The sequence below is a fragment of the Solanum stenotomum genome, chromosome 3 (genome assembly GCF_019186545.1).
Source record: "Solanum stenotomum isolate F172 chromosome 3, ASM1918654v1, whole genome shotgun sequence".
NCBI classification, from domain to species: Eukaryota; Viridiplantae; Streptophyta; class Magnoliopsida; order Solanales; family Solanaceae; genus Solanum; species Solanum stenotomum.
The window spans coordinates 29,458,307-29,478,317 of NC_064284.1; the positions used below are offsets into that span (position 1 = coordinate 29,458,307).

The 20,011-nt window shown below is 36.0% G+C and overlaps 2 protein-coding genes across 2 annotated transcripts in view; one reads left to right on the plus strand and one right to left on the minus strand.

The window, feature by feature from the left end:
* The window catches only part of LOC125857508 (malate dehydrogenase [NADP], chloroplastic), a 1,084,261-nt gene that overhangs the window by 72,595 nt on the left and 991,655 nt on the right, over positions 1-20,011 (plus strand). The window lies entirely within an intron of this gene.
* Positions 62-3,336, minus strand: LOC125857514 (3-phosphoinositide-dependent protein kinase 1-like). The gene is made up of 8 exons (XM_049537119.1): positions 3,140-3,336; positions 2,459-2,807; positions 1,519-1,699; positions 1,325-1,377; positions 843-944; positions 662-770; positions 482-560; positions 62-329 (listed from the first exon to the last, which is right to left on the minus strand). The coding sequence occupies exons 2-8, from the start codon at positions 2,612-2,614 to the stop codon at positions 77-79; spliced, it is 933 nt and encodes a 310-aa protein (XP_049393076.1). The 5' UTR covers positions 2,615-2,807; positions 3,140-3,336; the 3' UTR covers positions 62-76.

A 20,011-nucleotide genomic window follows, 5' to 3' on the forward strand; every position in this document is an offset into this window, starting at 1 on the left:
AAAGTGCACTAGTCAAAAATATTTGCCTAAGCTCATCGATGTATTAATCAACTGATAGAATAAATCGAGATGCATTTCAGAAAAGGACAAAACGAAGAATGGGGGAAGAAAGAAGAAGGAACCACAAGATGCAAGTAAATATTAAAGATGAATTATAACTTACGAGCAACTGATCAATGAGATCTCTGGCTTCATTTGAAAAATGATTTGGGAACCTGATATCTCTGGCAATGATTCTTTGAAAAATGAGCCATTCACTGGTATCTTTAAAAGGAGAAAATCCTGAAAGCATTTGATATAAGGTGCAGCCAAGTGCCCAGAGATCATTTCTGGTAAAACACGTCCAAAAGGAATGATTATGTTTTCATTAAAAAATGCATAATTCAGACAATACCATCAAAGTGTATAGAAACTAATACCAATCAGCTAAGATTCAGAAAGAAGTAAAAAGACTTGGCTTTTTCAAGGGAAGGGTCCATACCCAAAAGTTGCAGGAGAAGAATTTAAAACTTCAGGAGGGACATATGCAGCTGTCCCCACAAAAGTGCATGCCTTGTCATCTGGAGGAAAGAAAGAGCACTGATTCAGCAACGAAAATGACATCAAAATACACTATTTTGTGCCAATATGATTCTGATTTCTCGCAACAAGCAAGATATACCTGATGCTGCATTTGGAAGTACTGTTATTCTGCTATCCTGCATGGGTTTTACACTGCCAAAGTCCGCGATTTTAATACGTCCATCTGAAGTGAGTAGCAGGTTCTCTGGCTGCCATAAATAAAAACTTTCAAAATTGTCCTAGAATATTCTGTTGACACCGCAATCACATAGTAAAAGTACCTTAATATCTCGATGAATCAATCCCATACTGTGTATATATTCAAGAGAATCTGCCACTTCAGCTGCATAAAAACGTGCTTCATCCTCAGACAAACGACCTTTCTGCACCAACCAAAATAAAATTTTAATAGGAAACGATTTACTGGCTTTCCAAGCAAAAGAGAATAGTAGTGGATTGTGGAATTGTTCACACACTTCCGAAATGGGAAATCCTTCACTGCCAATGATATCAGAATAACTGGACAAGGAGTATTTAGAAAGATGATTGTTCTTTCCAGAAGGAACAGAAGGCTATATCAGATTCAGGAAGTCAGCCACATTACAAAGTTCAAGAAGAAAATATATGTTACCAAGACAAATCCGAATATGCCACAAGCGGTTCACTAGTGATAACATTTTTTTTTTCTGTTTTATGTTGTGATTTTCGATGCTTATGGGAGAAACTAAAAGAACATGTATATCAAATTTCTTCATTTACTCACCCTGGTAATTTGATCAAAAAGCTCGCCACCTTCACAGGACTCTAGTGCCATGTCTTCACAATAGGGTAACATGAAATTAGAAGGAGAAACATCAATATTCGACAAGAAATGCCAGGCATAAAGAGTGGAAAAATATCCTTAAAAGAGATGTGCAAAATACTAAACATATCAGCAAATATGTGAAAAAAACTCACATAGTGAAAAAGTGTCTTGGAAGGTGAAAAATAGTCGCACAATACCAGGATGATCCAGCTGATCAAGTACAATTCTTTCTAATTTCACATAGGCAGTCTTATTTTCTTTAGTGATGAACTTTTTGTCCATGATCTTCAAGGCATAAACATTCCCTGTGTCTTTCTTTTTTGCTCTGACAACCTGATAGTGTACACAATTTGCATCCAAAACCACAATAACAATTCATGATTTATTTACCCAGTGGAAAAGCAAGAGGGGTGAAAGAAGAAAAACCACATATAAGAAGAGTTTTGCTAGTTACTAATATAGGCTAATAAGACGACCCTCAACTGTTTTGTGTGATAGGAAATACAATCCCTGAACTGGACCTCTGCTTTAGGAGTGTGATCACCAATTAATACCACCAAGAATTGCTTGAAAACTAAAACACATCTCAAAGATGAACTCACTAAAAAAAAATTCTTTAATCTAAAAGAGACTACTTCTGCAACAAATAGCTACTCTTCATTTTTTTTTCCGTTTTCCTTCTGTGCGAGACATTTGGCAGATACTTTATTACAAAAACATATACTAGCTATTTTCAACTATTGACTATTAAGAGAATGATGAAGAAAAGCTAGAAATGAATAAAGACATCTTGAAGATGAATAAAAATGACACCCGAAATCAACAAGATAACTCATTATATCGAAAAGCATGGTAAGACATAACAAATGAAAAGAAAATCCATGGTCGACATTTCAATTAATACCAGACTCCATACCCCTCACAAGGGAGGCTAAACCATAATGAGCAAAAAAATAAAGCAAGATGATAAAACCAGGGAATATCACCACACTTAAGCACAAAAAGGAAAAAGGGAAAAGTTGAGCAGAATCTCAAACTAGACTTCTACCAAAATACCGAATAAAGACATAATAAAAAGGATTAAAATCTGACCTTTGAATAAGAACCAACTCCATAGATCTTTCCCAATTCAAAATCTTGGATTGTGAAATTTTCCTGAGGTGCTCTGAATGCAAAGCTCTTAGATCTTTGAGGATTTGGTAAAGTGTTCTCTATCCTAAGCTTTGAATCTAATTCTTGCTCCATCATCAGCTGCTCCTCCTCTTTCCCTCCACCAATGCCAACATTTCACACTAAAATTCCTTCTCTCACCACCACCACTTTTATCAAATTTTATGCATATATTTTTAAATTTGTTTTATCTATGGAATGCTATCACTACTTTCCTTCTTTCTCCCCCAAGAAAATCAGGGGTTTCAATCCCTGCAAAAATATTCAGTCCCTGAAAATTTTGGCAAAAAAAAAAAAAAAATTATCAATTTTTACCAGCCGAAATAAAGAGAACCCATCACACATCAGCTCAGATTTTCTTCATATTTTACACCTCTCTTTATTTTCCCTTTTCCATAGGAGAAACAAAAACAAATGATTCCTTATACATGCATATATCCCCACAAAAAAAAGGAAGGAAAAAAAACCACCTACATGTATGTATATGCAAAAATGTTTGCATTCAAATGTATTTTCTTTTTCTTTTCAAACCCTAGAAAGGGAAGCTGAAACAAATTATGAATTTGGTTGTATGAAGAACACATGAAAATGAATGATGGGTACCTTCTCATTTCATTACCAATCAATTTCTGAGATGATTCATTTTCTTGTTTCATCAAATTAACCTCAAAAATTGTGTGTGAAGAATAATGACATAAATATAAAGGTCCTGAAAAGTAGGAAAAGGTGAGAAGGATCTGCTGTCTATGATTGGGGAGCCCTTCAAAAATGGCAACAGTTACATAGCTGCTGCCATGGCTTTGCTTTGTGAGAAAATTTTAATATGGTTGAGACCCAATGTGAGGCACCTTAATTTTTTGACAGGTGTTTTAGTGGTTTCATTTTAACACCCACACTCTTCATTTTTCAAATTCCTCCCTTTTCCTCCTAATAAATATTTTACTTCTCTTTCTTTTAAATAGTCTTACATTTTTATTTTCCAAAAGTCAAATAGAAATATGTAAATTAATATTAATTCAAGTTTTAGCCCTTTTTCCCGTGATTGCTAATATGATTAAAAATTTGAACTCCATTATAATTATAGTCTTTTCTTTTCTTGATTTATATATTTTTTTGGACGATTATTTTTAGACTTTTAACTTAAATTTCAATAATAAGTGCAACACCAAGTACAAAATATTTCAAAAAAAAATGAAGAACAAGTAATTTTAGAATACTTATAGGTATGCTCTCACTTACTCATTTGTGAGCTTTTTTTTGGTATAATTTTATTTTAAGAATTAGTTCTGATTGATGACAGTTGAATTAACTAATAATTAAAGGACTAAAAACAAGTCATTTTGAACATAAAATCAATTTTTAAAATCATCACAATAAAATTACAAATCAAATTAGAAAGTGAAAAAATAAAATAAAATTTAGATAAAGGTAACACCTAGATTACAAATAAAAAGAGCAAAAAATTAATTTCACAACACACACTATATAAAGAGAAATATTTTTATAATAAGTTTGGTGGTTTTTCAATTTATTTTTTACTTTAAAACCAAAACTGATTATGTCAAATTTTTAAAAAATAAATTGAAGTAAAAGAAATATTCAACTTGACTAGATTTTTATTTAGTTCAATTTTTTATATTCAGTGAATACTTGTTAATACAAATATAAAGTGTGTGTGAATTTCTCATTCAAAATTTATCTTTTAAAGGTATCCTAGGGACTTGATTCAATTTTTTGAGATCTAAAATGAAAATTTTCAAAGATTTTTTTTCCTAAGGCTACGAGGAATAATTATGTTTTAGTTGAATTGGTTGAGAGGTGGAAATTTTTTATATTGATTTAGTTGAGGGACAAAAATGATTAATGGGAAAGAAAGAGCTAATCAAGTTACTAATTAATAAAGAGCGCAAAGTGTGAAAAAGAGAGGAATATTGGACGGAGAAGAGCTAAAATACTTTGGAGGGAAAGGGGGGAATTTGGGGAAAAAATAAGGTGCGAGAGTATGTGGTGTTAAAATGGGACCCATTAAAATACTTGTAAAAAATTTAAGGGTCTCACACAACTATTGTTAGTTGTGTCTAGTGGTGGCAAATGGGCGGGTTGAGTTAAATTTGGGCGGGTTGAAAATGGGTAATAATTCAACCCGCCCATATTTAATATGGGTAAAAATATATTGGGTAACAAATGAGTTGGGTAAAATAGTACTCTACTTAAGAATTCAACATAGAGAAAATATTTTAGTGTAACACCCCGACTTTTTAAAACATCTAAATTAACTCGTACCTTCGTGAAAGACAAAGAGGGTGTCACGACCTGAGCCTACACCCCGGACGTGACACGGCGTACAAGACTCCAAAAAGTCTCATACAAGCCTCATAGCATGCCATCACATAAGATAATAGAAATAATATGTAATTTAAAAGTCTTTTAATCCCNTTATGTCAAATTTTTAAAAAATAAATTGAAGTAAAAGAAATATTCAACTTGACTATATTTTTATATAGTTCGATTTTTGATATTCAGTGAATACTTGTTAATACAAATATAAAGTGTGTGTGAATTTTTCATTCAAAATTTATCTTTTAAAGGTATCCGAGGGACTTGATTCAATTTTTTGATATGTAAAATGAAAATTTTCAAAGATTTTTTTTTCCTAAGGCTACGAGGAATAATTATGTTTTAGTTGAATTGGTTGAGAGGTGGAAAACTTTTATATTGATTTAGTTGAGGGACAAAAATGATTAATGGGAAAGAAAGAGCAAATCAAGTTACTAATTAATAAAGAGCACAAAGAATTAAAAAAAAGTGTGAAAAAGAGAGGAATATTGGACGGAGAAGAGCTAAAATACTTTGGAGGGAAAAGGGGGAATTTGGGGAAAAATTAAGGTGAGAGAGTATGTGGTGTTAAAATGGGACCCATTAAAACACTTGTAAAAAATTTAAGGGCCTCACACAACTATTGTTAGTTGTGTCTAATGGTGGCAAATGGACGGGTTGAGTTAAATTTGGGCGGGTTGAAAATGGGTAATAATTCAACCTGCCCATATTTAATATGGGTAAAAATAGATTGGGTAAAATACTAGTTTACTCATATTTACCCATATTTTCACGAGTAAATAGTACTTTACTTAAGAATTCAACATGGAGAAAATATTTTAGTGTAACACCCCGACTTTTTGAAACATCTAAATTAACTTGTACCTTTGTGAAAAGACAAAGAGGGTGTCACGACTCGAGCCTACACCCCGGACGTGACACGACGTACAAGACTCCGAAAAATCTCACACAAGCCTCATAGCATGCCATCACATAAGCTAATAGAAATGGTATGTAATTTAAAACTCTTTTAATCCCATACAATTGAAAATATTATTTAAAACAACGGAAGTCTACTTGACTTACATGGCCATATAAAACAATCTTTGAATCAAAAGTAGGGTCACGACCCTTTACAATAGAACTCTAACAAATGTCTAGTACAATGAAGAAAAGGAACATCAACAAAGCATTTGTCCTCGAATCCATGAGGACATACCACTAGCCTTGGAAGAACTCAAACCAAGCCCTTGAACTAGAGAGAATCAACTCACTTGCCAGAACCTACACTTTGTAGAAAAATAGAAGAAATATGGGTTAGCACATTTAATGTACTAATTATGATAGCCATGCAAAAACCATGCTTAAAACGAACATTTTGGTTGAAAACCATACAATATGCCTTTGAAAAAACTTCATGAACATAAGTATAAGAGGCATAAGATACAACATTTTCAACATATAAGCCATTTCATCACATTAGAACATAATCAACATATAAGCCATTTCCTCACATTAGAGCCTTCACCTTAAGTAACCCTAAGCTATACTTGTGCAATGTGTGAATGGCGTCCCATACCACCATCCATACTAAGTACCACTTTGAGGCCACCAAAAGTGAACTTATCATTCTTCCTTTTCATCTTTAGGCCATACTCATACATAAGGAACATAAACCTTTCATAAGTCATGACAAGGAAAGTAACTCATAATACAGTCCAAGTAAAGCATGCATCATTACATTAAGCATATAAGTCAACATTCTTCATTAGCTTCATTAAGAGCACATTCATTTAGTAGTCATTAAGACATTAGCGAACTCACCATGGCCCTCTCAAGGCCTAATCGTGCAATGCATGAATGACATCCCATACTACCACCCACACTTCATAGAACCTCTCAAATAACCATAGTGCACATCTCACATGATGCGAATAAGCGTTTAATCGACATAGACCATGAGAGCAAACCATGGAATCCGATGTACTATCCCACATCGTAAGGGTTGATCTACCTACCTAAGGTAGAACCGGTAACATTTTAGCTTAGGTGGAACCACTAGCNCAAGGCCTAATCGTGCAATGCATGAATGACATCCCATACTACCACCCACACTTCATAGAACCTCTCAAATAACCATAGTGCACATCTCACATGATGCGAATAAGCGTTTAATCGACATAGACCATGAGAGCAAACCATGGAATCCGATGTACTATCCCACATCGTAAGGGTTGATCTACCTACCTAAGGTAGAACCGGTAACATTTTAGCTTAGGTGGAACCACTAGCTAATATCATATGTGGGCACATAGTTATGGGATAATAAAGATGTTTATTGAAACCCGACCTAAACGTGGGGAGAGCTTCCATCTTACCAAATCCACTCGGTGCTTAGCCTTCATTCCCATAAAGTATTTCATTACTTTAACATCGTTACACATGAGAGGGTGCCATTGGCCTACCAACCCAACGTACATTGATTAACCCATGAAAGGCCACCATAAACCTACCGATTCAAGGTACATTAGTTGACAATGAAAGGGTGCCATAAGCCTACCGATTCAAGGTACATTTTTAAGGTAGCTCATTGAATCCTCATGAAAGGGTGCCATAAGTCTACCAATTCAAGGTTCATCATTAACATTCATGGAAGGGTGCCATAAGACTACCGATCCCAAAGTTCATTAACATCATTTATGGAAGGGTGCCATAAGCCTACCGATCCCAAGGTTCATTAACATCATTTATGGAAGGGTTCCATTAGCCTACCGATCCAAGATACATCATTAGAATAGGTCATAGACTCATCATGCAAGGGCTACCAACATTAGGTCTACCGATTCATGTTCATTAAGTCTAGACACATTCATAACACAAGAAGAGGATGCCTAAGCCTACCAATTCAAAATGTAATATTACATAGAAGAAACCGTTCACATTCTATCATCATCATTCATGAGTGTTAATTGAGAATATGCTTTCAATAATAACACACTTACATTCTAAACAAGTTCATAATACTTTCATTGAGATCACATACACATCATATCATAATCATACATAAATCCTTCATGAAATTGCCCTCCAAGGCTATGAATCAATCTCAATCCAAAAATCTAGAATACTACACTAGATAAGGGAATTAACATGATTCAATAACTAATTCAATATAGACATAAACAATTCAACATACTTTCATGATCAATCAATTCCCAATCACAATTCAAAACTTAGGATTTTGGGGAAAACATGGGATCATAGGAGAAATTCACCATAATTCATCATTAATTCAAAAATCCATTCATAATTCATCATATATAAACCTTTGAAAACGTTTTGGAATTGAACCCATGCTTAGAATGAAAGCCCTTTTGGGGGATTTTGGAGACTTGAAATCATCTTTTGATAGGGCTCCTTGAATGAAACTTAATAAAGGTACAGACTACCATACCTTTAGGGAAGAAACTCCAGGAAAATTGAGTGAGAATGGTGAGATCTTGAGCTTGAAAACTTGAGTTCTTCTTCTCCAATGGTGGTTTCTAGAGAGAGAATATTTGGAGAGGTAGTTTCTAATTTTTTTGAGTGTTTGGGAATAATGAATTGAAAAAGGTGTTTTAATACTTTTAAAAGACTTAATACTTTAATTAATCAATAATAACCATCCCCTAACTTAACTAATCTTAAAAGGAATTTACTAAGTTGCCCCTTCACTTGGTCGAATCTGACAACAACACAGTGGTGACCTACGAAACGCCACCCACAGACCGTGGATGGGTTCACGAGCCATACTAGCACTTCATGGTTTGGTTCTGGAGCTTTTCATCTATGCCCTTGACCTACTTATGGGTTCACGGGGTGTGAATGAACCTACGGGGCGTAGGTCACAACTTTTTTGACAACTTTTAGTATTTTGGCAGCTTTGGGGGTTAGACTTTAGGGTCCTCCTCAAGGACCCTAATTAGTTGGTCCTTGGGGAGTCGTACCCTAACGTTTTAACCCCTAAACCCCTCAACCTAAGCTCGTGAACTCATTTAACAACTTCAAACCCCATATAAAATTTAAACACACACTAGTTAAGCTTTAGTTTCACCTATTCGTTTTCTGGGTCGTTACATTATCTCCCCCTTAGGAACATTTGCGTCGAATGACACTTTAAACACTTTAAAGGAAATAAAGACTCAAGACTAGCACCCATCATGCATGCAACATCATAATCAATGCACAAACCTAGGAGGAAATTAACATCAACTCCACATCAATAAGCTCAATGCAACATAAGGAAGTAGGAACTACATCTACAAACTCATTATGCACGAACATCAACATTTCTCATTTCATCGGAGGAATTTCCTTCTCCAACTCACATCATGCTCATTACAACATCAGAAAGCAAATTATGCAATTTTTCTCAAAGACACCTTTAAGCATGTTCAACAATTCAACTCATGAAGCATTTAGGCAACTCATTATAGATGCACATCAACATGAGGAATAAAAATCATGAAAACTCAATTTCTCATTAAACATACATTCATCAAGAACATGCATAACATAAGGAGACCATGGAAACACATAATCACACATGACTCCAAAACATGAAACAAGCTACAAGGAACTCTTGGTCTCAAGCTTGAATAGGAATAGAAGAAAGTGATAAGGATATCAAAACTCTCAACAACCTTACTATTCAACATACCATCTCCCCCTTTGAAGTAAACCCATACTAAGGCTAACATGAAAATAACATAGGGACCTTAATAAAATATTCAAACTATAAGAAACCATCAACATACCGGTGCCTTCATCCAGAAAAGCTCTTTTGTCCTCTCTAGCTTGAAGTACATAGAAATGATTTTTCTTTAGAGCATTAGGATCTGGGCCATTAAGAGAAGCTTGTTTGGCCTCTCTTCCTTTGGCCGGAAGATTAGGACAATCTTTCACTTGGTGATCAATCTTCCCACAACCATAGCACCCATTAGTACCGGCTAGGCACTTTCCATAATGCTTTTTCCCAGAAGTGGTGCAAATAGGTTTAGGAAATGGAGACCCACTACCTTTCTCTTGGTTAACCCTAGGAGTGCTTGAAGAATCTCGGTTAAAGGCTCTCTTTTTGAACCTTGGTTGACCTTTCTCATTGGACGTAGTTCTCTTCATCTCCCTTCTCTTCTTTTTATGTTTGGACTCCTCAATAGATTGATCGTATACCATGNATCATTTATGGAAGGGTGCCATTAGCCTACCGATCCAAGATACATCATTAGAATAAGTTATAGACTCATCTTGCAAGAGCTACCAACATTAGGTCTACCGATTCATCTTCATTAATTCAAGACACATTCATAACACAAGAAGAGGATGCCTAAGCCTACTAATTCAAGATGTAACATTGCATAGAAGAAATCGTTCACATTCTATCATCATCATTCATGAGTGTTAATTGAGAATATGCTTTCAATAATAACACACTTACATTCTAAACATGTTCATAATACTTTCATTGAGATCACACACATCATATCATAATCATACATAAATCCTTCACGAAATTACCCTCCAAGGCTATGAATCAATCTCAACCCAAAAATCTAGAATACTACACTAGATAAGGGAATTAACATGATTCAATAACTAATTCAATAGACATAAACAATTCAACATACTTTCATGATCAATCAATTCCCAATCACGTTTCACAACTTCGGATTTTGGGGAAAACATGGGTTCATAGGAGAAATTCACCATAATTCATCATTAATTCAACAATCCATTCATAATTCATCATATATAAACCTTTGAAAACGTTTTGGAATTGAACCCATGTTTAGAATGAAAACCCTAGATTTTTGGGGGATTTTGGAAACTGGAAATCATCTTTTGATAGGGCTCCTTGAATGAAACTTAATCAAGGATGAACACTACCATACCTTTGGGGAAGAAACTCTAGGAAAATTGAGTGAAAATGGTGAGATCTTGAGCTTTAAAGCTTGAATCCTTCTACTCAAATGGTGGTTTCTAGAGAGAGAATATTTGGAGAGGTAGTTTCTAATTCTTTTGAGTGTTTGGGAATAATCAATTGAAAAAGGTGTTTTAATACTTTTAAAAGCCTTAAAATACATTAATTAATCAATAATAGCCGTCCCCTAACATAACTAATCTTAAAAGGAATTTACTAAGTTGCCCCTCCACTTGGCTGAATTGGACAACAACACAGTGGTGACCTACGAAACCCCACCCACGGACCGTGGGTGGGTCCATGAACCGTACTGGCACTTTGTGGTTTGGGTATGAAGCTTGTCATCTAGGCCGTTGACCTACTGATGGGTTTCACGGGGTGTGGGTGGACCTACGAGGCATAGGTCCCATATGTGGGTCGCAACTTTTGGTATTTTGGCAGCTATGAGGATTAGACTTTAGGGTCCTCCACAAGGACCCTTAGTTGGTCCTTAGGGAGTCGTACCCTGGCGTTTAACCCCTAAACACCTCAACCTAAGCTCGGGAACTCATTTAACAACTTTAAACCCCATATCACACTCAAACACACACTAGTTAAGCTCTAGTTTCACCTATTCGTTTACCGGGTTGTTACATTATCTCCCCCTTAGGAACATTCGTCCTCGAATGACACTTTAAACACTTTAAGGGAAATAAAGACTCAAGACTAGCAGCTCATCATGCATGCAACACCATAGTCAATGCACAAAACTAGGAGGAAACATCAACTCCACATCAATAAGCTCAATGCAACACAAGGAAGTAGGAACTACATCTACAAACACATTATGCACGAACATCAACATTTCTCATTTCATTAGAGGAATTTCCTTCTCCAACTCACTCATGCTCATTACAACATCATAAAGCAAATTATGGAATTCTTCTCAAGGACACATTTAAGCATGTTCAACAATTCAACTCATGAAGCATTTAGGCAACTTATTATAGATGCACACCAACATGAGGAATAAAAATCATGAAAACTCAATTTCTCATTAAACATACATTCATTAAGAACATGCATAACATAAGGAGACCATAGAAACACATAATCACACATGACTCCAAAACATGAAACAAGCTACAAGGAACTCTTGGTCTCAAGCTTGAATAGGAATAGAAGAAAGTGATAAGGATATCGGAACTCTCAACAACCTTACTATTCAACATACCATCTCCCCCTTGAAGTAAACCCATATTAAGGCAAACATGAAAATAACATAGGGATCCTAACAAGACATTCAAACTATAAGAAACCATCAACATACTAGTGCCTTCATCCGGAAGAGCTCTTTTGTTCTCTCTAGCTTGAAGTACATAGAAATGATTTTTATTTGGAAGCATTAGGATTCGGGCCATTAAGAGAAGCTTGTTTGGCCTCTCTTCCTTTGGCTGCAAGAGTAGGGCAATCTTTCACTTGGTGATCAATCTTCCCATAACCATAGCGCCCATTAGTACCAGCTAGGCACTTCCCATAATGATTCTTCCCACAAGTGGTGTAAATAGGTTTAGGAAATGGAGACCTACTACCTTTTTCTTGGTTAACCCTAGGAGTGCTCAAAGAATCTTGGTTAAAAGCTCTCTTTTTGAACCTTGGTTGACCTTGCTCATCAGACGTAGTTCTCTTCAACTCCCTATTCTTCCTTTTAAGTTTAGAATCCTCAATAGATTGAGCATATACCATGAGCCTAGAGATGTTCATGTCTTCATGGAGCATTGCCGTACGACACTCTTACCTCACTAGGTCAGAAACTCCCGTTACATACGTACTCATCTCATCCCTTGGGTTAGACACCAAAGATGGAGCATACTTTGACAAAAGGGTAAATTTCAAAGAATACTCTTGAACATTCATGTTACCTTGCCTAAGATTGATAAACTTCTCCACCTTAGCTTCCCTCTTTTCATGGGGAAAGAACCTACCAAGGAATGCTTCCTTGAACACTTCCCAATTTATAGGCCCCGCTCCTACCAGCTTATTACTCTTCCATTGAGTGAACCAAACTTAGGAAACGTCCTTCAATTGATAAGTGGCTAGTTCCACTTTTTCTATAGAAGTCACCCCCACAACATTCACTACCTTGTACACCTCATCTAAAAACTCTTGGGGATCTTCTCCCACCTTGGAACCTAGGAACATCGGAGGGTTCATCCTCACAAAGTCCCTCAACCTAGAAGCCATAGTATTCATAATAGAATTCACATGAGTTTCAACACCCCTATAAGCTTGGGCAGTCATAGCTTGGACTTGAGTAGTTACGGCTTGAGCCATCATCAAAAGAGCCGACCTAACTTCCTCATTTGTCATAGCCGGAGGATCAACAGGATCTTGGTTGCCTTGAGGAACTTGGTCACTTTGAGGACCTTAGGGAGGAACTCCCTCATTCACATTCTCCTCTTCCATCCTTTTTGTGTTCGCCCTTCTTGTATTCATATCCTATAAACACAAGATGAGGGTTAGGAAAATGATATTCATCGAGTTAAAACTCTAAGGCATGACTTAAAGAGTAATGATAAAAAGTGAAGTTTCCTAACATCTTATAGCCTCTCATTCATAAATGTGTCGCGATTCACACTTATGAACAAGACTCTACTTAACGTGACTTGTGAAACATCAATCCTAAAAACCATACCAAAATCTTGCGCTCTAATACTATGTTTATCACAACCCGAGCCTACATCTCGGACGTGACACAACGTACAAGACTTCAAAAAGTCTCATACAAGCATCATAGCATGCCATCACATAAGATAATATAAATAGTATGGAATTTAAAACTCTTTTAATCCATACAATTGAAAACATCATTTAAAACAGCGGAAGTATACTTGTCTCACATGGCCATCTAAAATAATCTTTGAATCAAAAGTAAGGTCACGACCATTTACAATAAAACTTTAACAAATGTCTAGTACAATGAAGAAAAGGAACATCAACAAAGCACTTGTCCTCGAATCCATGAGGACATACCACTAGCCTTGGAAGAACTCAATCCAAGCCCTTGAACTAGAGAGAATCAACTGGCAACCTACACTTTGTAGAAAAATAAAAGAAATATGGGTTAGCACATTTAATGTACTAAGTATGATAGCCATGCAAAAACCATGTATAAAACAAACATTTTGGTTGAAAACCATGCCAATTTGAGAAAACTTTATGAACACAAGTATAAGAGGCATAGGATACAACATTTTCAACATATAAGCCATTTAATCACATTAGAACATAATCAACATATAAGCCATTTCCTCACATTAGAGCCTTCACCTTAAGTAACCCTAAGCTATACTTGTGCAATGTGTGGATGGCGTCACATACCACCATCCATACTAAGTACCACTTCGAGGCCACCAAAAGTGAACTTATCATTCTTCCTTTTCATCTTTAGGCCATACTCATACATAAGGAACAAAAACATTTCATAAGTCATGACAGGGAAAGTAACTCATAATACATTCCAAGTAAAGCATGCATCATTACATTAAGCATATATAAGTCAACATTCTTCATTAGCTTTATTAAGAGCACATTCATTTAGTAGTCATTAAGACATTAGAGAACTCACCAAGGCCCTCTCAAGGCCTAATCGTGCAATGCATGAATGACATCCCATACTACCACCCACACTTCATAGAACCTCTCAAGTAACCATAGTGCACATCTCACATATGGGAATAAGCGTTTAATCGACATAGACCATGAGAGCAAACCATGGAATCCGATGTACTATCCCACATCGTAAGGGTTGATCTACCTACCTAAGGTAGAACCGATAACATTTTAGCTTAGGTGGAACCACTAGCTAATATCATATGTGGGCACATAATTATGGGATAATAAAGATGTTTATTGAAACCCGATCTAAACGTCGGGGGAGCTTCCATCTTACCAAATCCACTCGGTGCTTACCCTTAATTCCCATAAAGTATTTCATTACTTTAACATCGTTACACATGAGAGGTTGCCATTGGCCTACCAACCCAACGCACATTGATTAACCAATGAAAAGTCGCCATAAACCTACCGATTCAAGGTACATTAGTTGACAATGAAAGGGTGCCATAAGCCTACCGATTAAAGGTATATTTTTAAGGTAGCTCATTGAATCCTTATGAAAGGGTGCTATAAGTCTATCGATTCAAGGTTCATCATTAACATTCATGGAAGGGTGCCATAAGCCTACCGATCCCAAGGCTCATTAACATCATTTATGGAAGGGTGCCATTAGCCTACCGATCCAAGATACATCATTAGAATAGGTCATAGACTCATCATGCAAGGGATACCAACATTATGTCTACCGATTCATGTTCATTAAGTCAAGACACATTCATAACACAAGAAGAGGATACCTAAGCCTACCAATTCAAGATATAACATTACATAAAAGAAATCGTTCACATTCTATCATCATAATTCATGAGTGTTAATTGAGAATATGCTTTCAATAATAACACACTTACATTCTAAACATGTTCATAATACTTTCATTGAGATCACACACACATCATATCATAATCATAAATAAATCCTTCATGAAATTGCCCTCCAAGGCTATGAATCAATCTCAACCCAAAAATCTAGAATGCTACACTAGATAAGGGAATTAACATGATTCAATAACTAATTCAATATAGACATAAACAATTCAACATACTTTCATGAACAATCAATTCCCAATCACAATTCACAACTTCGGATTTTTGGGAAAACATGGGTTCATAGTAGAAATTCACCGTAATTCATCATTAATTCAACAATCCATTCATAATTCATCCTATATAAACCTTTGAAAACGTTTTGGAATTGAACCCATGTTTAGAATGAAAACCCTAGGTTTTTGGGGGATCTTGGATACTTGAAATCATCTTTTGATAGGGCTACTTGAATGAAACTTAATCAAGGATGAACACCACTATACCTTTAGGGAAGAAACTCCAGGAAGATTGAGTGAGAATGGTGAGATCTTCAGCTTGAAAACTTGAGTTCTTTTTCTCCAATGGTGATTTCTAGAGAGAGAATATTTGGAGAGGCAGTTTCTAATTTTTTTGAGTGTTTGGGAATAATGAATTGAAAAAGGTGTTTTAATACTTTTAAAAGACTTAATACTTTAATTAATCAATAATAACCATCCCCTAACTTAACTAATCTTAAAAGGAATTTACTAAGTTACCCCTTCACTTGGCCGAATTGGACAACAACAGAGTGGTGACCTACGAAACGCCCCCCACGGATCGTGGGTGGGTCCACGAGCCGTACTGGAACTTCGTGGTTTGGGTCTGTAGCTTGTCATCTAGGCCCTTGACCTACTTATGGGTTCACAGGGTGTGGATGAACCTACGGGGCGTAGGTTCCATCCGTGGGTCACACTTTTTTTGCAACTTTTGGTATTTTGGCAGCTTTGGGGGTTAGACTTTAGGGTCCTCCTCAAGGACACTAATTAGTTAGTCCTTGGGGAGTTGTACCTTAACGTTTAACCCCTAAACCCCTCAACCTAAGCTCGGGAATTCATTTAACAACTTCAAACCCCATATCAAACTTAAACACACACTAGTTAAGCTCTAGATTCACCTATTCCTTTTCTGGGTCGTTACATTATCTCCCTCTTAGGAACATTTGCGTCGAATGACACTTTAAACACTTTAAGGGAAATTAAGACTCAAGACTAGCAGCCCATCATGTATGCAACATCATAATCAATGCACAAACCTAGGAGGAAATTAACATCAATGCAACACAAGGAAGTAGGAACTACATCTACAAACTCATTATGCACGAACATCAACATTTCTCATTTCATAGGAGGAATTTACTTCTCCAACTTACATCATGCTCATTACAACATCAGAGAGCAGATTATGCAATTTTTCTCAAAGACACATTTAAGCATATTCAACAATTCAACTCATGAAACATTTAGGTAACTCATTATAGATGCACATCAACATGAGGAATAAAAATCATGAAAACTCAATTTCTCATTAAACATACATTCATCAAGAACATGCATAACATAAGGAGACAATGGAAACACATAATCACACATGACTCCAAAACATGAAACAAGCTACAAGGAACTCTTGGTCTCAAGCTTGAATAGGAATAGAAGAAAGTGATAAGGATATCAGAAGTCTCAAAAACCTTCCTATTCAACATACCATCTCGCACTTAGAAGTAAACCCATACTAAGGCTAACATGAAAACAACATAGGTACCTTAACAAGATATTCAAGCTATAAGAAACCATCAACATACCGGTGCCTTCATCCAGAAGAGCTGTTATGTCCTCTCTAGCTTGAAGTACATAGAAATGATTTTTCTTTAGAGCATTAGGATCTGGGCCATTAAGAGAGGCTTGTTTGGCGTCTCTTCCTTTGTCTGGAAGATTAGGGCAATCTTTCACTTGGTGATCAATCTTCCCACAGCCATAGCCCCCATTAGTACCGGCTAGGCACTTTTCAGAATGTTTCTTCCCAGAAGTGGTGCAGATAGGTTTAGGAAATGGAGACCCACTACCTTTCTCTTGGTTAACCCTAGGAGTGCTTAAAGAATCTTGGTTAAAAGCTCTCTTTTTGAACCTTGGTTGACCTTTCTCATTGGACGTAGTTCTCTTCATCTCCCTACTCTTCTTTTTATGTTTGGACTCCTCAATAGATTGAGCGTATACCATGAGCCTAGAGATGTTCATGTCTTCATGGAGCATTGTCGTACGACACTTTTCCTCAACTACATCGGAAACTCCCATTACATACCTACTCAACTCATTAAGTCAAGATACATTCATAACACAAGAAGAGGATGCCTAAGTCTACTAATTCAAGATGTAACATTACATAGAAGAAACCGTTCACATTCTATCATTATCATTCATGAATGTTAATTGAGAATATGCTTTCAATAATAACACAATTACATTCTAAACATGTTCATAATACTTTCATTGAGATCACACACATACTTCACATCATAAGCATACATAAATCCTTCATGAAATTGCCCTCCAAGTCTATGAATCAATCTCAACCCAAAAATCTAGAATACTACACTAGATAAGGGAATTAACATGATTCAATAACTAATTCAATACAGACATAAACAATTCAACCTACTTTCACAATCAATCAATTCACAATCATAATTCACAACTTCGGATTTTGGGGGAAACATGGGTTCATAGGAGAAATTCACCAGAATTCATCATTAATTCAACAATTCATTCATAATTCATCATATATAAACATTTGAAAACGTTTTGGAATTGAACCCATGCTTAGAATGAAAACCCTAGGTTTTTGGGGGATTTTGCAAACTTGAAATCAATTTTTGATAGGGCTCCTTGAATGAAACTTAATCAAGGATGAATACTACCATATCTTGGAAGAAAATGCACAAAAAATGAGTGAGAATGGTGAGATCTTGAGTTTGAAATCTTGAATCCTTCTTCTCCAATGGTGGTTTCTAGAGAGAGAATATTTGGATAAGTAGTTTCTAATTTTTTTGAGTGTTTGGGAATAATGAATTGAAAAAGGTTTTTTAATACTTTTAAAAGCCTTAAAATACTTTAATTAATAATAATAACCGTCCCCTAACTTAACTAACCTTAAAAGGAATTTACTAAGTTACCCATCCACTTGGCCGAATTGGACAACAACACAGTGGTGACCTACGAAACCCCATTCACAAACCGTGGGTGGGTCCATAAGCCGTACTGGCACTTCGTGGTTTGGGTATGTTACTTGTCATCTAGTCCCTTGACCTACGGATGGGTTCCATAGGGTAGGATGGACCGTACCATCCGTGGGTCACAACTTTTTGTATTTTGGCAGCTTTGGGGGTTAGACTTTAGGGTCCTCCTCAAAGACCCTTAGTTGGTCCCCTAAACCCCTCAACCTAAGCTCGGGAACTCATTTACCAACATCAAACCCCATATCAAACTCAAACACACACTAGTTAAGCTCTAGTTTCACCTATTTGTTTTCCGAGTCATTAAAAAAGGTGAGTAATAAATTAAGAATGATGTGGTATGTCATATTTTATGTGTTCAAGGGTTGTATCTTAAGTTTTGAAGTTAGGTAAGTCACAAAATAAAAATAGGAAAAGGGACAAATATACCCCCGAACTTTCAAAAATGGTATGCCAATACCATTCGTCATACTTTTAGTCCATTAATGCCCTCGCCGTCCAATAATCAGTGCACATTTACCCCTTCCACTAATGGACGACTCATTTTGTACATGTGGTGCAATCTTACACCTCAACCCAGGTTGACCAAATATTTAACCCAAATTTCAAATACCCATTTAACCCGCCCCATTACCCATTTAACAAACTATCTACAACCTAAAGAAAAAGGCCCATTTACTTTATCTTCTCTTCTTTCTCGCAGGTCACCGCCATCCCCCACCCCCTCACCCCCCTTTTTCTTCTTCTTCTTTTATCTTTCCATATACTCTTTCAATCATCTTTAAACAAAAGAGAAAACACTGGATTTAATTTTCTACGCAATATTTTCTTATTATAAAAAAATATTTGACAAATCAGACTTCGGAGGCAAGCATATTTGGAAGAATATTGTGTTTGATATGGGCATGAGTGCTGAAGATTTTTTAGCCCTCTTTTACCCCCTTAAGTTGTCAATAAAAGAAATCATTTCGAAGATAAATGCCCTTCTATTTGAATTAGGTCATCCTCTGTAAATTCAAACTAAATCTAGATGTTATTTTACTTTATTTACTATCAAAACTTGTTAAAAAACATTTTACTTCATAAAACACAATATGTTTCAGCAAGTTCATTCAAATATGTGTTTTCCAGCTCTATTTATTTTTGGAATTAATGGATAAATTTTTGCCAACAATAACCAAAACTTCCTCTACCTTTGAGTCAACCCTTGAATAACGGGTACATGGGTTTTTTCTTTAGGTTTTTACATAGTTTGTTAAATGGGTAATGGAAAGGGTTAAATGAGTATTTAAAATTTGGGTTAAATATTTGGTCAATCAGAATTGAGGCGTATGATTGTGCCACGTGTACAAAATAAGTTTTTCGTTAGTGGGAGGGGTAAATGTGCACTTATTATTGGATGGCGAGGGCATTAATGGACGAAAAGTACGATGGAGGGTATTGACATACTATTTTCGAAAGTTCGGGGGGTTTATTTG

What these genes read in the sequence shown, in the direction of transcription:
- LOC125857514 (XM_049537119.1), bottom strand. Translation starts at nt 2,614, where the DNA reads ATGATGGAGCAAGAATTAGATTCAAAGCTTAGGATAGAGAACACTTTA. An exon ending in TTTTTGATCAAATTACCAGG is followed by an intron (nt 945 to 1,324) that starts GTGAGTAAATGA and finishes TGGTTGGTGCAG; the next exon opens with AAAGGTCGTTTGTCTGAGGA. An exon ending in TCTTCTCCTGCAACTTTTGG is followed by an intron (nt 330 to 481) that starts GTATGGACCCTT and finishes GTGTTTTACCAG; the next exon opens with AAATGATCTCTGGGCACTTG.